Below are 12,212 nucleotides of genomic sequence, written 5' to 3'. Positions count from 1 at the left end.
CCTGCGGAGACCCCCAGGCCTGTACTCGACCCCCGCCCACCCTGGCTTCTCCCTGATGCTCCTCCCTCCTCCCCGGCCCACCCTCCTCTCTGACTGGCCTGCTCCCCAGCCGGCAAGAGCCTCCAGGGGTCGGGTCGGGGTAGGTGGCTCTGGGCAGGAGTCCAGGGCCCAGGCCTGGCTCTGAAGGGCTCCCTTCCTCAGCTCTGAAGGAGGGGCAGGGAGAGCCACAGCACTGCCCACATGAGGCACCTGAGCTCGCAGGGAGTGAGCGCCCCAGGGTGGCGAGGGGCGGCACATGCCGGCGGCGCACAAGCGTGGCTGGAAGGGGGTGAAGAGCACGCCTGGCCACACACACAGCTCCAGGCTCCCAGGTAAAGCTGCCCTCCCCTGCCTCGAGCAGCAGCACCTCCACGCTGCCCTGTGCAGAGGACACCCAGGTCCCCAGCCCTCTCACCTCCATGGTCATGACCACAAACTTCACAGTGTCCCTCTCCTTCTCCGGAGGAAGGTGCAGGTGGCCGGGCAGCTTGGGGAACACCAGCAGGTACTGGGCCAGGGCACGGGCCACCGTGGTCAGGGAGCGGTATGTCGCAGCGTCCCCTGAAACAAAGGCCTTCATGGGGGGACGAAACTCTGGCAGAGGCTCATGGTCTCCGAGGGGCGGCGGCAGGTTTCTGAGACACGGGCCTAGGAAGCACGTCTGCATGCCCTCCCAGCCTCGTCCTACCGTGCCTCCAGGGCTCGGGGCGCGGGCTGGGCCCAGACATGGCAAAGTGGCCAAAATACCAAACGCCACGTGGGGCTGGGGACCCCGGGGCCATTACTCAGTGACTTCCGTAAATGCTTTCAGTGGATTAGAGCTGCAGCATTCACTGTGTGTTGACTCGGTGCAAGCGCGGCACCGGCCCCGCAGGGCATCTAACAGCAAGACACTCCCGCTGTCATTACCGAAGAGCTCACGCAGCTGGCTCCAGTAGGCGGCGGGCTCCACAGGCAGGAAGGGCTGGAACACCTCATGGACAGCTGGGAGCTGCTGCACCGCACTGGTCACACGGTCCAGAGTCGCCGCACGGGCTGCTTCAAAGAGGGGGCTCTTCTGGCCTCCAGAAATTTCACGCGCGCCCAAGCCCAGGCAAGGGGCTAACAGGCTTACGTTGAACTCCTGCACAAGAGCGTTTAGAGGGTCAACAGCAATGACATGCTTTCAATCAGGCAGGGAAAGACAGCAGAGCAATCACACAAACGTGTCTGAGGTAACACAGGCCACTGCACCGTGAAGACATCGTACAGGATATTCTACTTCTCGCATAAACAAATGAACAACTTGGTTAAACATTCTCAGCGAAGTATAGTTCTGGTCTCCTGGGTGCTTTAGTTTTAAAGAAGTATTTCCACTTCATTATGCCTTCGAATTTATTTGAAATAAAAAATTCAATATGACAAAACTTTTAACTGAAAAACATACAAAATTAAGCTGGTGTGCCACTCGAGAAACCAGCAGAACACCTAACATTCCCAAAGTTTGAGGAAAGTAGGTGATGTTCAAAAGTATCTGCAATAAATCAAAGTACTATATCAATGCTACGATTCTGGTCAGAAAAATAGTGTTTTATATGATGTTGCAATTTGTATTACCTATTTTGTTAACTTTTAAAAAGCACGTAAGGATCTTTTTTGGAGCGTTTTCAGGTAGGACGTTAGTCTTTAGTTAGCATTTGGGAAAGCGTATGTCATCACCGGTGATCAAGACCGAACCTCTCTGTTAGAGCCAGAACCTTTAAAAGCTGCTGAAAGTCCAATTACTGAGTTTGGTAAATTCCATCAATTGGTCATTAAACAGATCATTCGGCAAATCAACTCTCACTGAATGGATCTGAAAATGACTTTATTAGCAAACTGATTTCAGAACAATTCTCCTCTTTTGTGTTTTCGTCCCCCAATGTAGCTCTTATTTTGAACCTGATGGGGAATCAGCACCTGGGGACACAGTCCACCCACACCTGGCCCAGCCTTCGCCGCCCCCAGGCCGCCCCGGGCCCTGCTGCTGCTTCACACCCACGTGGTACCCTCAGGGCAGCAGGGACGCGCCTGCAGGGCAGCAGACGGCTCAGTGCAGTGGGTCTGGGGAGCCCGTAAAGGCTGAGGCTGGACGACGTAGAAGAGGGGCCGCGCGCCTCCCAGGGCCCACCTGAGCGCGGGCGCAGGGACACGGAGGCGTGGCCGGGGTGCCCGGGCCAGCCGTGCACGGCGCCCTGAGTGCGGGCGGGGGACCTGGGGACCTCTACAAGGAAGAGGGGCCTCACTGCATGCTCGGGGTGGCAGGCGGGGAGGGTGCCTGACTCAAGATCGGCCTCCAGGGCACGACGAGAGCGCTAAGCCACACCGCACTTGATGTTTCCCTCATGCCCACAAGAACAGCCAAGTGCAGGGGATCGCAGTTTACGAGAACCATTTTCTTCACACATGTGCAACGTTGAACCAGGCTCATATGGCCTCCTTCTGGACTCTACTGTGACTGAAATCGCGTCCTGTCCGCCCTGGACCACAGGCCCTCGCCACCGAGGCGCAGGGCGCACGGCTGCATGGCGACGGAAGCGAGCAAGCGCAGCTAAGCAACGGCAGAAAGGGGTGCCCGCGCCCACCGCGCCCCGCCGTACCGAGCTCCTCACGAATGCACTCATGTCACCTGCAGGGATCCGATTCACCAGCTCCGCCCCCTCCAGCAGCGCAGAGTCGGACCTCGTCCAGCATTGGGACTTGACCAGGCGCACGTACCAGTCCTGGGGAGAGGAGGAGGTCGCTGACGGCCTGCGGTGGGGCAGGGCTCGGGGCGTGAGCGCCACTGAAAGCGAGCTGCCTCCGCCCCACCCCAGCCTGCAAGGCCAGGGGCCTCCCCGGACAGCGGGCGCAGGTCTGCGATGATGAGCTCTGGCTGGCCCTGCGGGCTGCTGCCCACACCAGAGCTGCTCCGAAGGCTTGTTGCTGAACTCGCCTCACTGTCTGGACACTCGCTCCTTCTCCCCTTCACCTGGTGAATGATCAGCTGCCCTTCCAACTCGGCACCGGTGCCAGACGCCGCAGCCCTCCCCATGCCCGCCCCGCCACCTAGCATCGTGCCGCCACGTGCTACTGGGTACAGCTCTGTCCCTCTGCCCCGGGGCCAGCCCTGCAGAAACGCTCAACAAACTGAACCTGGGGCAGAGACCCCAGCTCCTGCTGTGCTGTGCCTGGGCTGCTGCATTCTGACATCCAACCCAGGTGGAAAGTGAACTCCCTCTGGGTAGTGGAGCGCCAAGGCTGTGCCAAGGGCCTGGAGGGTCCCCGGTTCTGCGGTGCGAGCGGCGAGGGCGAGGATAACCTGCTAGGGCGCGGGGGGCGGCGGGGCCTCTACACAGGAGGCCAGCAGGTGTAAGAGAGGGAGACAGGCCAAGCGGGCCTGTGCTCAAAGGCCTGTGAGTGACCACAGCCACCCAACGCCTGCCCCTCCCAGCAATGACCCTGATACCCCCACGGCGCCCCAAGTCAGCATTCCCTGTCCCACCCCACGCCCTGCTGACACCCTGGGCTGGGCCTGGGCACCGCGCCAGCGACGGAGCCCTGCGCACCGCTGGCAGGGACAGTGCAGACCGGGAGTCCCCCGGAGCCACACCCGGCACCGTGGGGCTCCTTCGTGGGACCACCCCTGCATGCTCCGTGCCCAGGCGGGGCCCCTGCGTCACATGTGGGCACTCCAGACACTTACTTTGTCTGGACTCACGGTCTCGAGTGCGAGGGGCCCATCCCCATCCAGCGGGTGGGATGTGACCGGAGGAGAGGGGCCACGGGACCCTGGGGCGGTGGCGAGGCGCAGCCTGTCCAGCAAGGAGTAGAGCCTTTGGTGCCTGGAAGCGAGCACACGCGCATCAGAGCCCAGCTCCACAGGGAGGTGTGACAGTGCCTCTTACAGCGAGACGCCACGTGACTGACACCGTCTCCAGAGCTGCTTCTGGGCAGCACTCACAAGTCACGACGCAGACTGAGGCCCCTGTTCACTTTCAGTAACCACAGTTCATGCTCTGTATTTTTCAGAAATCTTATTTATACTCAACCATTGCATTAAGCAATACATGAAATAACAGACAGATCGTTCTAAGATCCATGTGCACAACGTACCAACCAGACATAACTTATACCCACTGATACTCACTCTGTCCACGGAAGAACCGCCTCCTCTGGCCCAGGGCACTTACCGTCTTCCCGGGCTGGGCCGAGGGCTAACTCTAGGGTCACACAGTGACAGCGGCTTGAGCTCCCACCGTCAGCTATCAGAGTGACAGCGAAGCACAACACAGCTCAGCCCAGCACACTGAGAAGCCACCCCAGACTAGGTCCTGCCCACCAATCACGCCCCTCCCTAATGAGAGACACCTCCAACAAGTACCCTAAGAGTGAGTGACAGCAAATTATTATATTCTCTCTCTCGTTCTGCAACCCCCATCCACTCCCAGGGAGGAAAAGAGGTAAAAGCTTTTCTTAATTTACTTTGCAGTCATGGGAATACATGTATACTTATATAACAGATGTCATAATTTCTCATAAGGGCTTCTGAAGATTTTGCAAACAAATTAGGAGATAAACGGCTACAAAGAACTAAAACTTCACAAGACGCACAGCAAGGACCAGGTAAGGCCTTTCAGCGCTGACCACACCTGCTCAGCGACGAGATCGTGCGCTCCGATCTTGCCAGCACGAAGCTGGCAGCGCCCGCCACCACTTGTCACAGCCCAGCAGGCAGAGGGGGCAGGCATCTCACACCGCCAGCGGGGAGCACGGCGCACCTCTGCCTGGGCAACGTGGGCTCTGCCGCTGGCCCAGACCTTCTGTGCAGTGAGACCTGACAGGGCGCCCCGTGGAAGGCCCCCCGTTGAGGCCATCTGCAGTCACCGGTCCGTGGAGCACGTCAGTCTCCCCTCCTGTGCGTTCACTCCCATATCCGTCTGCGTCCTTACACCCGCAAGCCAGGAGCGCCTGGGTCCGCGTTACCTTTGTGCTAAGCCGCTGCTCTGAAGGTGCTCCTGGATCCGGTTTAGTTCTTCCACCGGCAACTGGGCCATGCTGGTCTGCAGCGGACAGGGGCACGTCAGGGGATTTGCAACACACAGCAAACCAGAGCTACCTCGCGCGCAATCTCGGGGGAGAAACTGAGGTGGCGTCTACCATAGCAAAGGCAGACTAGGAGGGGGTGCAAGAAGCACCCATATCAGACACACACAGACGACCGTTTGCACACGTTACACGTGTTGCTCTCAGTGGCCGTATGAAGACATGCCTGCGGAGGAAATCACCAGCCAACCGTGTGGCCTGCCCTGCTCAGTTTTCAACAAAAATCAGTGTCAGTGTTTTGTTCAGTACCTGTAAATTTGCAGCCAAAAGCATTTCTACCCGGCGACAAGCAAGGGTGTCAACCATGCGAGCCAGCACACGGAACGGAGTACACAAAAGCTTGTCCACATACAGCGTTAACACGGCACCCGACTGGCTGAGGTGGATCCCTTCCAAGCACTGAAGGGTTTTCTTCAGCGTGGTGGGCTGGCGTTGGAGAGAAGGGAGTCAGCAGGGGAGGCCACCAGTCTCCCGCACAGGCCCCGGGAACTGGCTGACAAGAGCTGGGGAGACTTACGGCAGAGAGGTTTTCACACCGAGACTGGATGGCCTGGATGAAAAGGCCGCTGGCGGCGGAGTTCCGGTGCACTGCGCTGATGAAGTCCTGCACGGGGGGCTCATGGGACAGGCTGATCAGGTCCTGGATGTGGTTCACAATGAGCCACGTCAAGTGCTCCGAGTCGTGCAGGTTCTGACACTGCGGAGACAGACAGCAGGACTCGCGGACGAGCGGGTCCCGGGGAACAGACAGCGGAGCCGCCGGCAAGGCCAGAGGGGCGGGGGGAGGCAAGTTCCAAATTCCAACCCTCACTGAAGACAGCGAGGGCTGGCCACCTCTCACCGACAAGGCAAGAATTCACTTCAGAGAGCCTGTTGCTGCCAACCACACACTGGGGTTATCTTTCCAAGGGAGGCCCCACAGGGAAATGGGACCCCGCAGCCCAGCTCCAAGGGACACCAGCCAATGGCTGGGGGGAAGGAGAGCGTGGCCCAGGGCTGTGGGGGAGGCACTGGGCACCTGCCACAGCCAGCGCGACTCCCGTGCGGCCCCAGGGCAGCAGGAATGGTGAGCACCGTGCCCTTAGCTGCCCTGAAGCTGGGCCGCGCTGTCCACAGACACCCCCGCTCTGTCCCCGGCGTTGGCCTGGCCGCTGAGGGTGCTCTCCAGTGACTCTGGCTCCAGTTTTGTGAGAGGCCAGTGGAAAAGAGAATTCCCTACATCTGTCACAGTTTTAACAGAATTCCTGACTCCAGAATAGGAATGGATCCCACATATCAACTAGAAAGGAAACGACATACCCATTTTCAAATACACATATATTGTATAATTGTTATTTTTTAGAAGCGTGACAAAATAGAAAAACTATTTCAACACCAAGAATGCAAAGCAAAAAATAAACACTAATAAACTGCTATCATGACAAAAACTATAATGAGAACGTGTTCAGCTGAAGAAGGAACTGTACGCTACCTTTTCTGATTCAGGACGTTTCAGTGTGTTGCTACATGACAGCACTAATTACACGCTACCATGTTTGTACCAAGAAACGTGTATTTTTTGTATCGGTGTGGAAAAGGTACCAAATCTCAGCCAAAATGTAACAAATGTAAGGATCTCCCTTTAAGGAGTAATATAATCCCAGGAAATTTTCTTTTCTTCTGTTTACTTACTTGGTTTTTGGATATTTTCTATGTTAAACATGTGACGATAGTTTTCTAGTCAAAAGTTCAAGTTACTGTTTTAAAAAACAATGACATTCAAAATATCTTTTTAAAAAAATGCAGCGATGAACATCTAACACCCCCGCAGCCTAGAAACACTGTCCACCAGGACCCCCCTCTCACCCGCACCCCGAGCTTGCGGTTCAGCATCATCACTATCGCCCCCCTCGCGCTGCTTCCCTCAGGACACGCCTGCCCAGCACGCCGACAGGCATGGAGCCGTCACTCCACGCGTGCGCATCAGGTGGCAGCTGAGTAGAACCTTCTACGGGCAAACTTAAAACGCCACGACCAAGCAGCAGAGCGGGGCTGGGCATGAAGCCTGGGCTTCCCTGGGACGGGGGGGACGGTCTCCGGGCCCCAGCTGCCAGCCCGCCCGCGCCGCCCCACTCACAACATAGTCGCAGAAGAGGATGAGGGCCCCTCGCCGGACGATCTCCCTGTTGCACATTCCAAGCTTGGATGCCAAGTCGGAGTCCTCCTCTTCCTCAGACACCTGGGGACTCCGCGACTTCGTGCTGGACAGGCTACGTCTTCTAGAAGGAGCGACAGGCACGCTGACACGGTTTTGGGCGGCAGCGGGCTCGCCTTCAAAATAACGAAGGCGGTAGGGGTAGGCCTGGTTCTGGGCCGGTGTTTCAGTGCTGCCACGGCAGAGCGTGGGTGTGTGACGCTCCCTGTCAGTCACCCGCCCCTGAGCTATGACAGAGCCCCCGTGGGAAGGTGAAAAAATGGGACTTCACAGGCGGAGACGAAATGCGTGACCAAAGGGCAAGCACACGGGAGCCGCGCGTCCGCCAGCTCCTTGGCTGCGAGCTCGCGGGCGCTGGAAGCCCAGCTTTGGCGGGCGTGACGCTGCTGGCTCGCTGGAAGAGGACCCTGAGGCTCCGACTGCCCTGAGACGGCCAGCGACAGGCGGCCACTCCAGACATGCCCACAGTGTCCCTGCTCTTGCGGAACCCTGTCGCAGAGCACCGCCGCAAAACCAGCCCGCCTGTGAAGGCCTCCGCACTCCCCGTCCCTGCTTCTTGCTCGGTCTCCTCTCTAGGGAGATGGGACTCGCACACTTCGAGACTCGCGGTCCCACCCCCCACAAGGGACACACAGCGCGGCCGCCCGCGTGAACTGCCTGCCTGCCGCCCGGGTCTGACCTTGGACGCTGCCAAGGTGCAGGGAGGCAGGCCACGGTCATGGGTGGGCTGGGACATTCTGAAATGCGCCCATTTTTCCCGTCCCCCCTCAGGGTTTAGGGGAGAACTGGCATGAACCGCTCCACAAATTTTAAACTAAAACTGCCATTTCCCTGTTTTTCATCTGGGGGAGGGACAGCAAACCATGGTGTCGCCACACGTTGGAGTGGCACGCAGCTGTCGCGAGGAACAGACCACTGGCTCGCACAGCGCGGTGACTGCGCCCGAGACACGTGCGCCCCGGGGGCGGGGTCTGCCTCAAAGGCTGCCATCTGGAGGCTCCCGTGTGCACAACACTCTGCGCCAGGCTAAGGGCAGGGACCGGGGTGGGAGACGGATGACATGGGGACGCGAGGGAACTCTCTGAGGGGACGGCACCGCGCTGCCCCGTGACTGCGGAGGGGCCGCCTGCAGCCTGGGGCACCAAAGAGTGCGCTCACTGTATTTCAAGGGACGCGTCAAGGAGACACCTTGCTCAGCCAGCCCTCCCGCCAGCTGTACCGGGACTCCCACCCACGTGCGGCTTCGTGTTGGCAACAGGGCAGCTGGAGGGGAAGGAGCCTCGGAAAGCGAAGGCCAGGGCCCCCAGTTCCAGCGTGACCAGCAGACAAGAAGAAGGGCTGACGCCAGCCCGCGTCTGGGCCCCACGTGTCGCAGGGCGAGCCCCCGGGAGCGTGCCCAGATGCTGCCAGGTGCCGGCGGAGAGCAAACGGCCCCCATGCGGGAGCGCACATGCGGGCCTCAGAACACAGCAGGGGAAGGGACTGCCACGCCACACCCCCAGCGCCACGGCCCCTGCAGGGGGCCCTAACAGCCCACCAAAGGGGTGACAGACCAAGAGCAAGCCACGACCCTAAGCAGGCCTGACCATCGGACGCGTCCGTCCCAGGGGCCGGGCCACCCAGAGCACGGCCGGGGGCGGGCGGGCATCGCGCAGCGGGCGGTGGGGCAGCCGCTGGTGACCAGCCCAAAAAACCGCGCTTGTCCTCCGTCTGTCCTGCTTCCGGTCCTTCCTTTTCATCGCCTTTTGGACACACAGAGACGCTCGCCCCGCGCAGCACGCACATGGGGAAGAGGGAGGGGCATGACCCGGAAGAGCTCCGGCACCCGGGCTTCCCTCCGGCGCCAGGCACCAAGCGTGAGGCCCTGGGGTGCTGCGTACTTACCACACCATCCCCTCAATTTCACCTGGGTGTTACCACCAGGACCTTCTGTTTTCGTGAGAGTTAAGTACAGACGTGTTATAGGATCCACTGATTTTGTTCCAGGATAACAGAGGGGGACAATGCAAAATGTTACAGAAAGAGAAACTGAGTCAGGGCTTATGAAACTGAGAAAGGCTTATGAAACCTTTCACAGAGTGGGCACCTGCACTTACGCCAACCTGTAATTCGCCTTCCTCAAACCGCCGAAGGGGGACACCCGCCGCCCGCCAGGCCACGCTCACGTCCGCTCACTTCCCTCAACACAGGCTGTCAGCTGAGGCCTTTCTGTCGCTCTGCCTCAGACAACCCAGTTCCCAGGTCCAGAGCATTTGGACGCAACCTCAGACTAACCCGAGGAACACAGGCCGGGAAAGGAGCGGCCCGTGTGGATGGGGACGTCACCAAGGTGATGAGGGTCCCTCAGGAGGTTACATTCCTCTTAGCACAAGGGAACGAGGCGTGCGCGTGCGGACAGGCGCAGAGGAGCAAGAGGCCCAGGAGAACGGGGCCCGCACACCAGCCGCTGGCGGGCACCCTGCCCAGAGACGCGCCGCTAGCCGCGCAGCCGGGGCAAAGCGCCCCTGCGACCTCTGACACTGGCCGGCCCTCAGGGCCAGCTGGGAGCTGCCATGTCGCAGTCCAGGGACCAGGCCAGCCTTAAGGGTCTCCGGTTACAAAGCCCGGTGGCGTGCTTGCGATCCCTAACACCTCTGCAGTTCCTGTGCGCTTCGCGCCTTCCGCAGTGAAGCCTGTCTTCTCCGCCCTACGAAACGCCAAGCGCTTCTCCAAGGTCAGAGTCCAGGGGCCCAGCGGAAGAGCCGGCACAGCAGCCGCGCTGCAGAGCGCGCCCGCGTGCAGCGGCAGGAAAGAGAAACGGGTCTCGGCCGTAAGGGAAGAGCGTCCGTGCAAAGACGGTGAGCTCACGGCCCGAAGGGACCCCCAAAATGCGACCGAACTGCTGAGTGTGCAGCAGTGGGTCAGGGAGCGGCCTGCACTGCCATGGACCAGAACACACTGTGGGAAAATGGAATCCCAACTGGAGGGGAGTGTGGGCAGGGTGCATTTATTTCTTCTCCTTTTTTTTTTTAAAGGAAAAAAGGCCTTCTCCCTTCCAGCACCAAAAGCCCCCTGGGCCTGGAGAAGGGCCAGGGCCAGACCTCTTAAAAGTACCCCTTAATGTTGCAGTACATGAAATACTCAGGAACAAATTTATAAAACACGTGTAATACTTATTTACTGAAAAAGAAAAATACAAGATGTTGTGGCAAATTAAAAAAGACCTAAATAAATGGACAGACCATATTCAAAGACCAGGTGAGTCAAGATCACGAAGACAGCAGTTCCTTCCAAACTAACCTGCAGACGCCTGCCTCCCAGTCCAAAGCCCAGGAGGCTCTTTTAGACATTTTAGGGCCTGATTCTAACACACGGGTACGGAAATCAAGGGCTTCCTGCTGCCAGCAATGTCTACGCCACTGAAGTGACGAGCGGCAATGGTGCTGACGAGGTGACAGACGGGCGGACAGAGTCCAGGAGACGGTCGCACGCGTGGACTCAGTGGGCCTCTGAGGAAAGCGCCAGGGTGGCACCAAGAGAAAGGACAGCCTTTTAACAAACAACGCTGAAGGAACCGTCCCCACAGGAAGGAAAATGGCTCTTCGGCCTTACACGCGGTCACTGGCAAAAATTAACTTGAAAGCTAAAAGCTGACGGTCTGAAAGTTCCAGAAGAACCAGAGGAGAAAGTCTCCGTGATCTGAGGTTGGCGGAGCCGCTGTCTTTCCTCTGCACGTCCCCACACGGAGCACGAGCAATGGGCTGTCCCAGGGGACAGAATGGACCAGCCGGCGGGACCCCGAATGTCTGAGTGAGAGAGTGCCTAGAAATCAAGGCTTCGACCTCAGAACTTTCTGCCAAAACAGGGCCACCTACAATCAGGTACTTAATATGCCTTTTTAAATAATATTAAAAATAAGACATTTCCAAACAGTGAGACATGCTGCTAAATAATTACTTCATTACCTGAGGACAACCAGAACCACATTTAATGCATGAGATGCCTGGCTCTGGAACCAGTTTAGGGCCGAGAGCCTGGCCGGAGCGGCAGCCCGACGGGAACAGCCCGCAGGGCAGGGCTCTGGCCGAGCAGGAGGCGCAGGCTAATGCGGCTCACCCACTCGCACAACCACAGCAGCAACTGCAGCTCAACTACAAAATAGCTGCCACCCAGAAGCGCCAGAAAACACGGTGTATGGATACCTGACAACCAAGGAATCACAGGAGTCACATTCATTCAGACCGGTCGGGGGGCAGAGTCGAGGCGATGCGGGCGGATGAAAATCAGGAGGGACCCCTCGGGAGTGAGGGGTCCCTCCCACACCAGACCACCCAGCCCAGGGTTCCAGCGCCAGGAACATAAATCCCCGTTAACCTCTGGCTGTAATCACCAGTGGAGGTGGGGGCAGCAGAAGAAACTGGGAATCTCGGGCATCTCCTCCTAAAGAAGCCACAACACACGTAGGACTTCCACGGGCTCACCGCCGCCCAGCACCGGGGCGGCCGCGGAAGCGCACCAGTGGCGTACGGGGCGGCACCGAAGGGCCTGGCCTCAGGGCCAGCACTGGGGGGCAGCTCCCGCCCCGACGGCACTCCAGAGGCCAGGCCGAGGCGCTGGCCCCTGCCCGAGCCCTTCCCGCACAGGGCCCCCGGGCGGCCGCGCCACGCCTGACACTCCAGCCACCTGGTCACAGGGGCTGCCCACCCTGGCGCGCACCGAGGACCGCACCCCAGCCAAGCAGGGGCGCCCTGTTCTCCAACAGGCCACACCTCTGAGAACGGGAGTCAAAGCGGCTCTACCCAGTGCATAGAAACAGACATGTGGAGGCTGCCAAAGCGAGGAGACAGAGAAACACGGCCCCAGTGAAAGGACAGACCAAAACGCCAGAGGAGGAGCT

The 12,212-nt window shown here is 59.1% G+C and overlaps 1 protein-coding gene across 1 annotated transcript in view; it reads right to left on the bottom strand.

The window, feature by feature from the left end:
- HTT (huntingtin) overlaps nucleotides 1–12,212 on the bottom strand; it is a 100,631-nt gene that overhangs the window by 17,214 nt on the left and 71,205 nt on the right. The window contains exons 42-49 of the mRNA XM_054581876.1: nucleotides 7,259–7,400; nucleotides 5,660–5,839; nucleotides 5,392–5,568; nucleotides 5,023–5,099; nucleotides 3,743–3,881; nucleotides 2,658–2,780; nucleotides 949–1,162; nucleotides 455–600 (exon numbers count right to left, since the gene is read on the bottom strand). Of these exons, the coding sequence (XP_054437851.1) occupies nucleotides 455–600; nucleotides 949–1,162; nucleotides 2,658–2,780; nucleotides 3,743–3,881; nucleotides 5,023–5,099; nucleotides 5,392–5,568; nucleotides 5,660–5,839; nucleotides 7,259–7,400 (1,198 nt within the window). The remainder of the gene's footprint in view (nucleotides 1–454; nucleotides 601–948; nucleotides 1,163–2,657; nucleotides 2,781–3,742; nucleotides 3,882–5,022; nucleotides 5,100–5,391; nucleotides 5,569–5,659; nucleotides 5,840–7,258; nucleotides 7,401–12,212) is intronic.

This window comes from Pteronotus mesoamericanus, unplaced genomic scaffold (assembly GCF_021234165.1).
Source record: "Pteronotus mesoamericanus isolate MK-2021 breed Mesoamerican mustached bat unplaced genomic scaffold, CSHL_Meso_final contig_68, whole genome shotgun sequence".
In the NCBI taxonomy this organism is placed as follows: domain Eukaryota; kingdom Metazoa; phylum Chordata; class Mammalia; order Chiroptera; family Mormoopidae; genus Pteronotus; species Pteronotus mesoamericanus.
The sequence above is the reverse complement of the archived record's forward strand: the minus strand, read 5'-3'. Positions and strand labels throughout refer to the sequence as shown.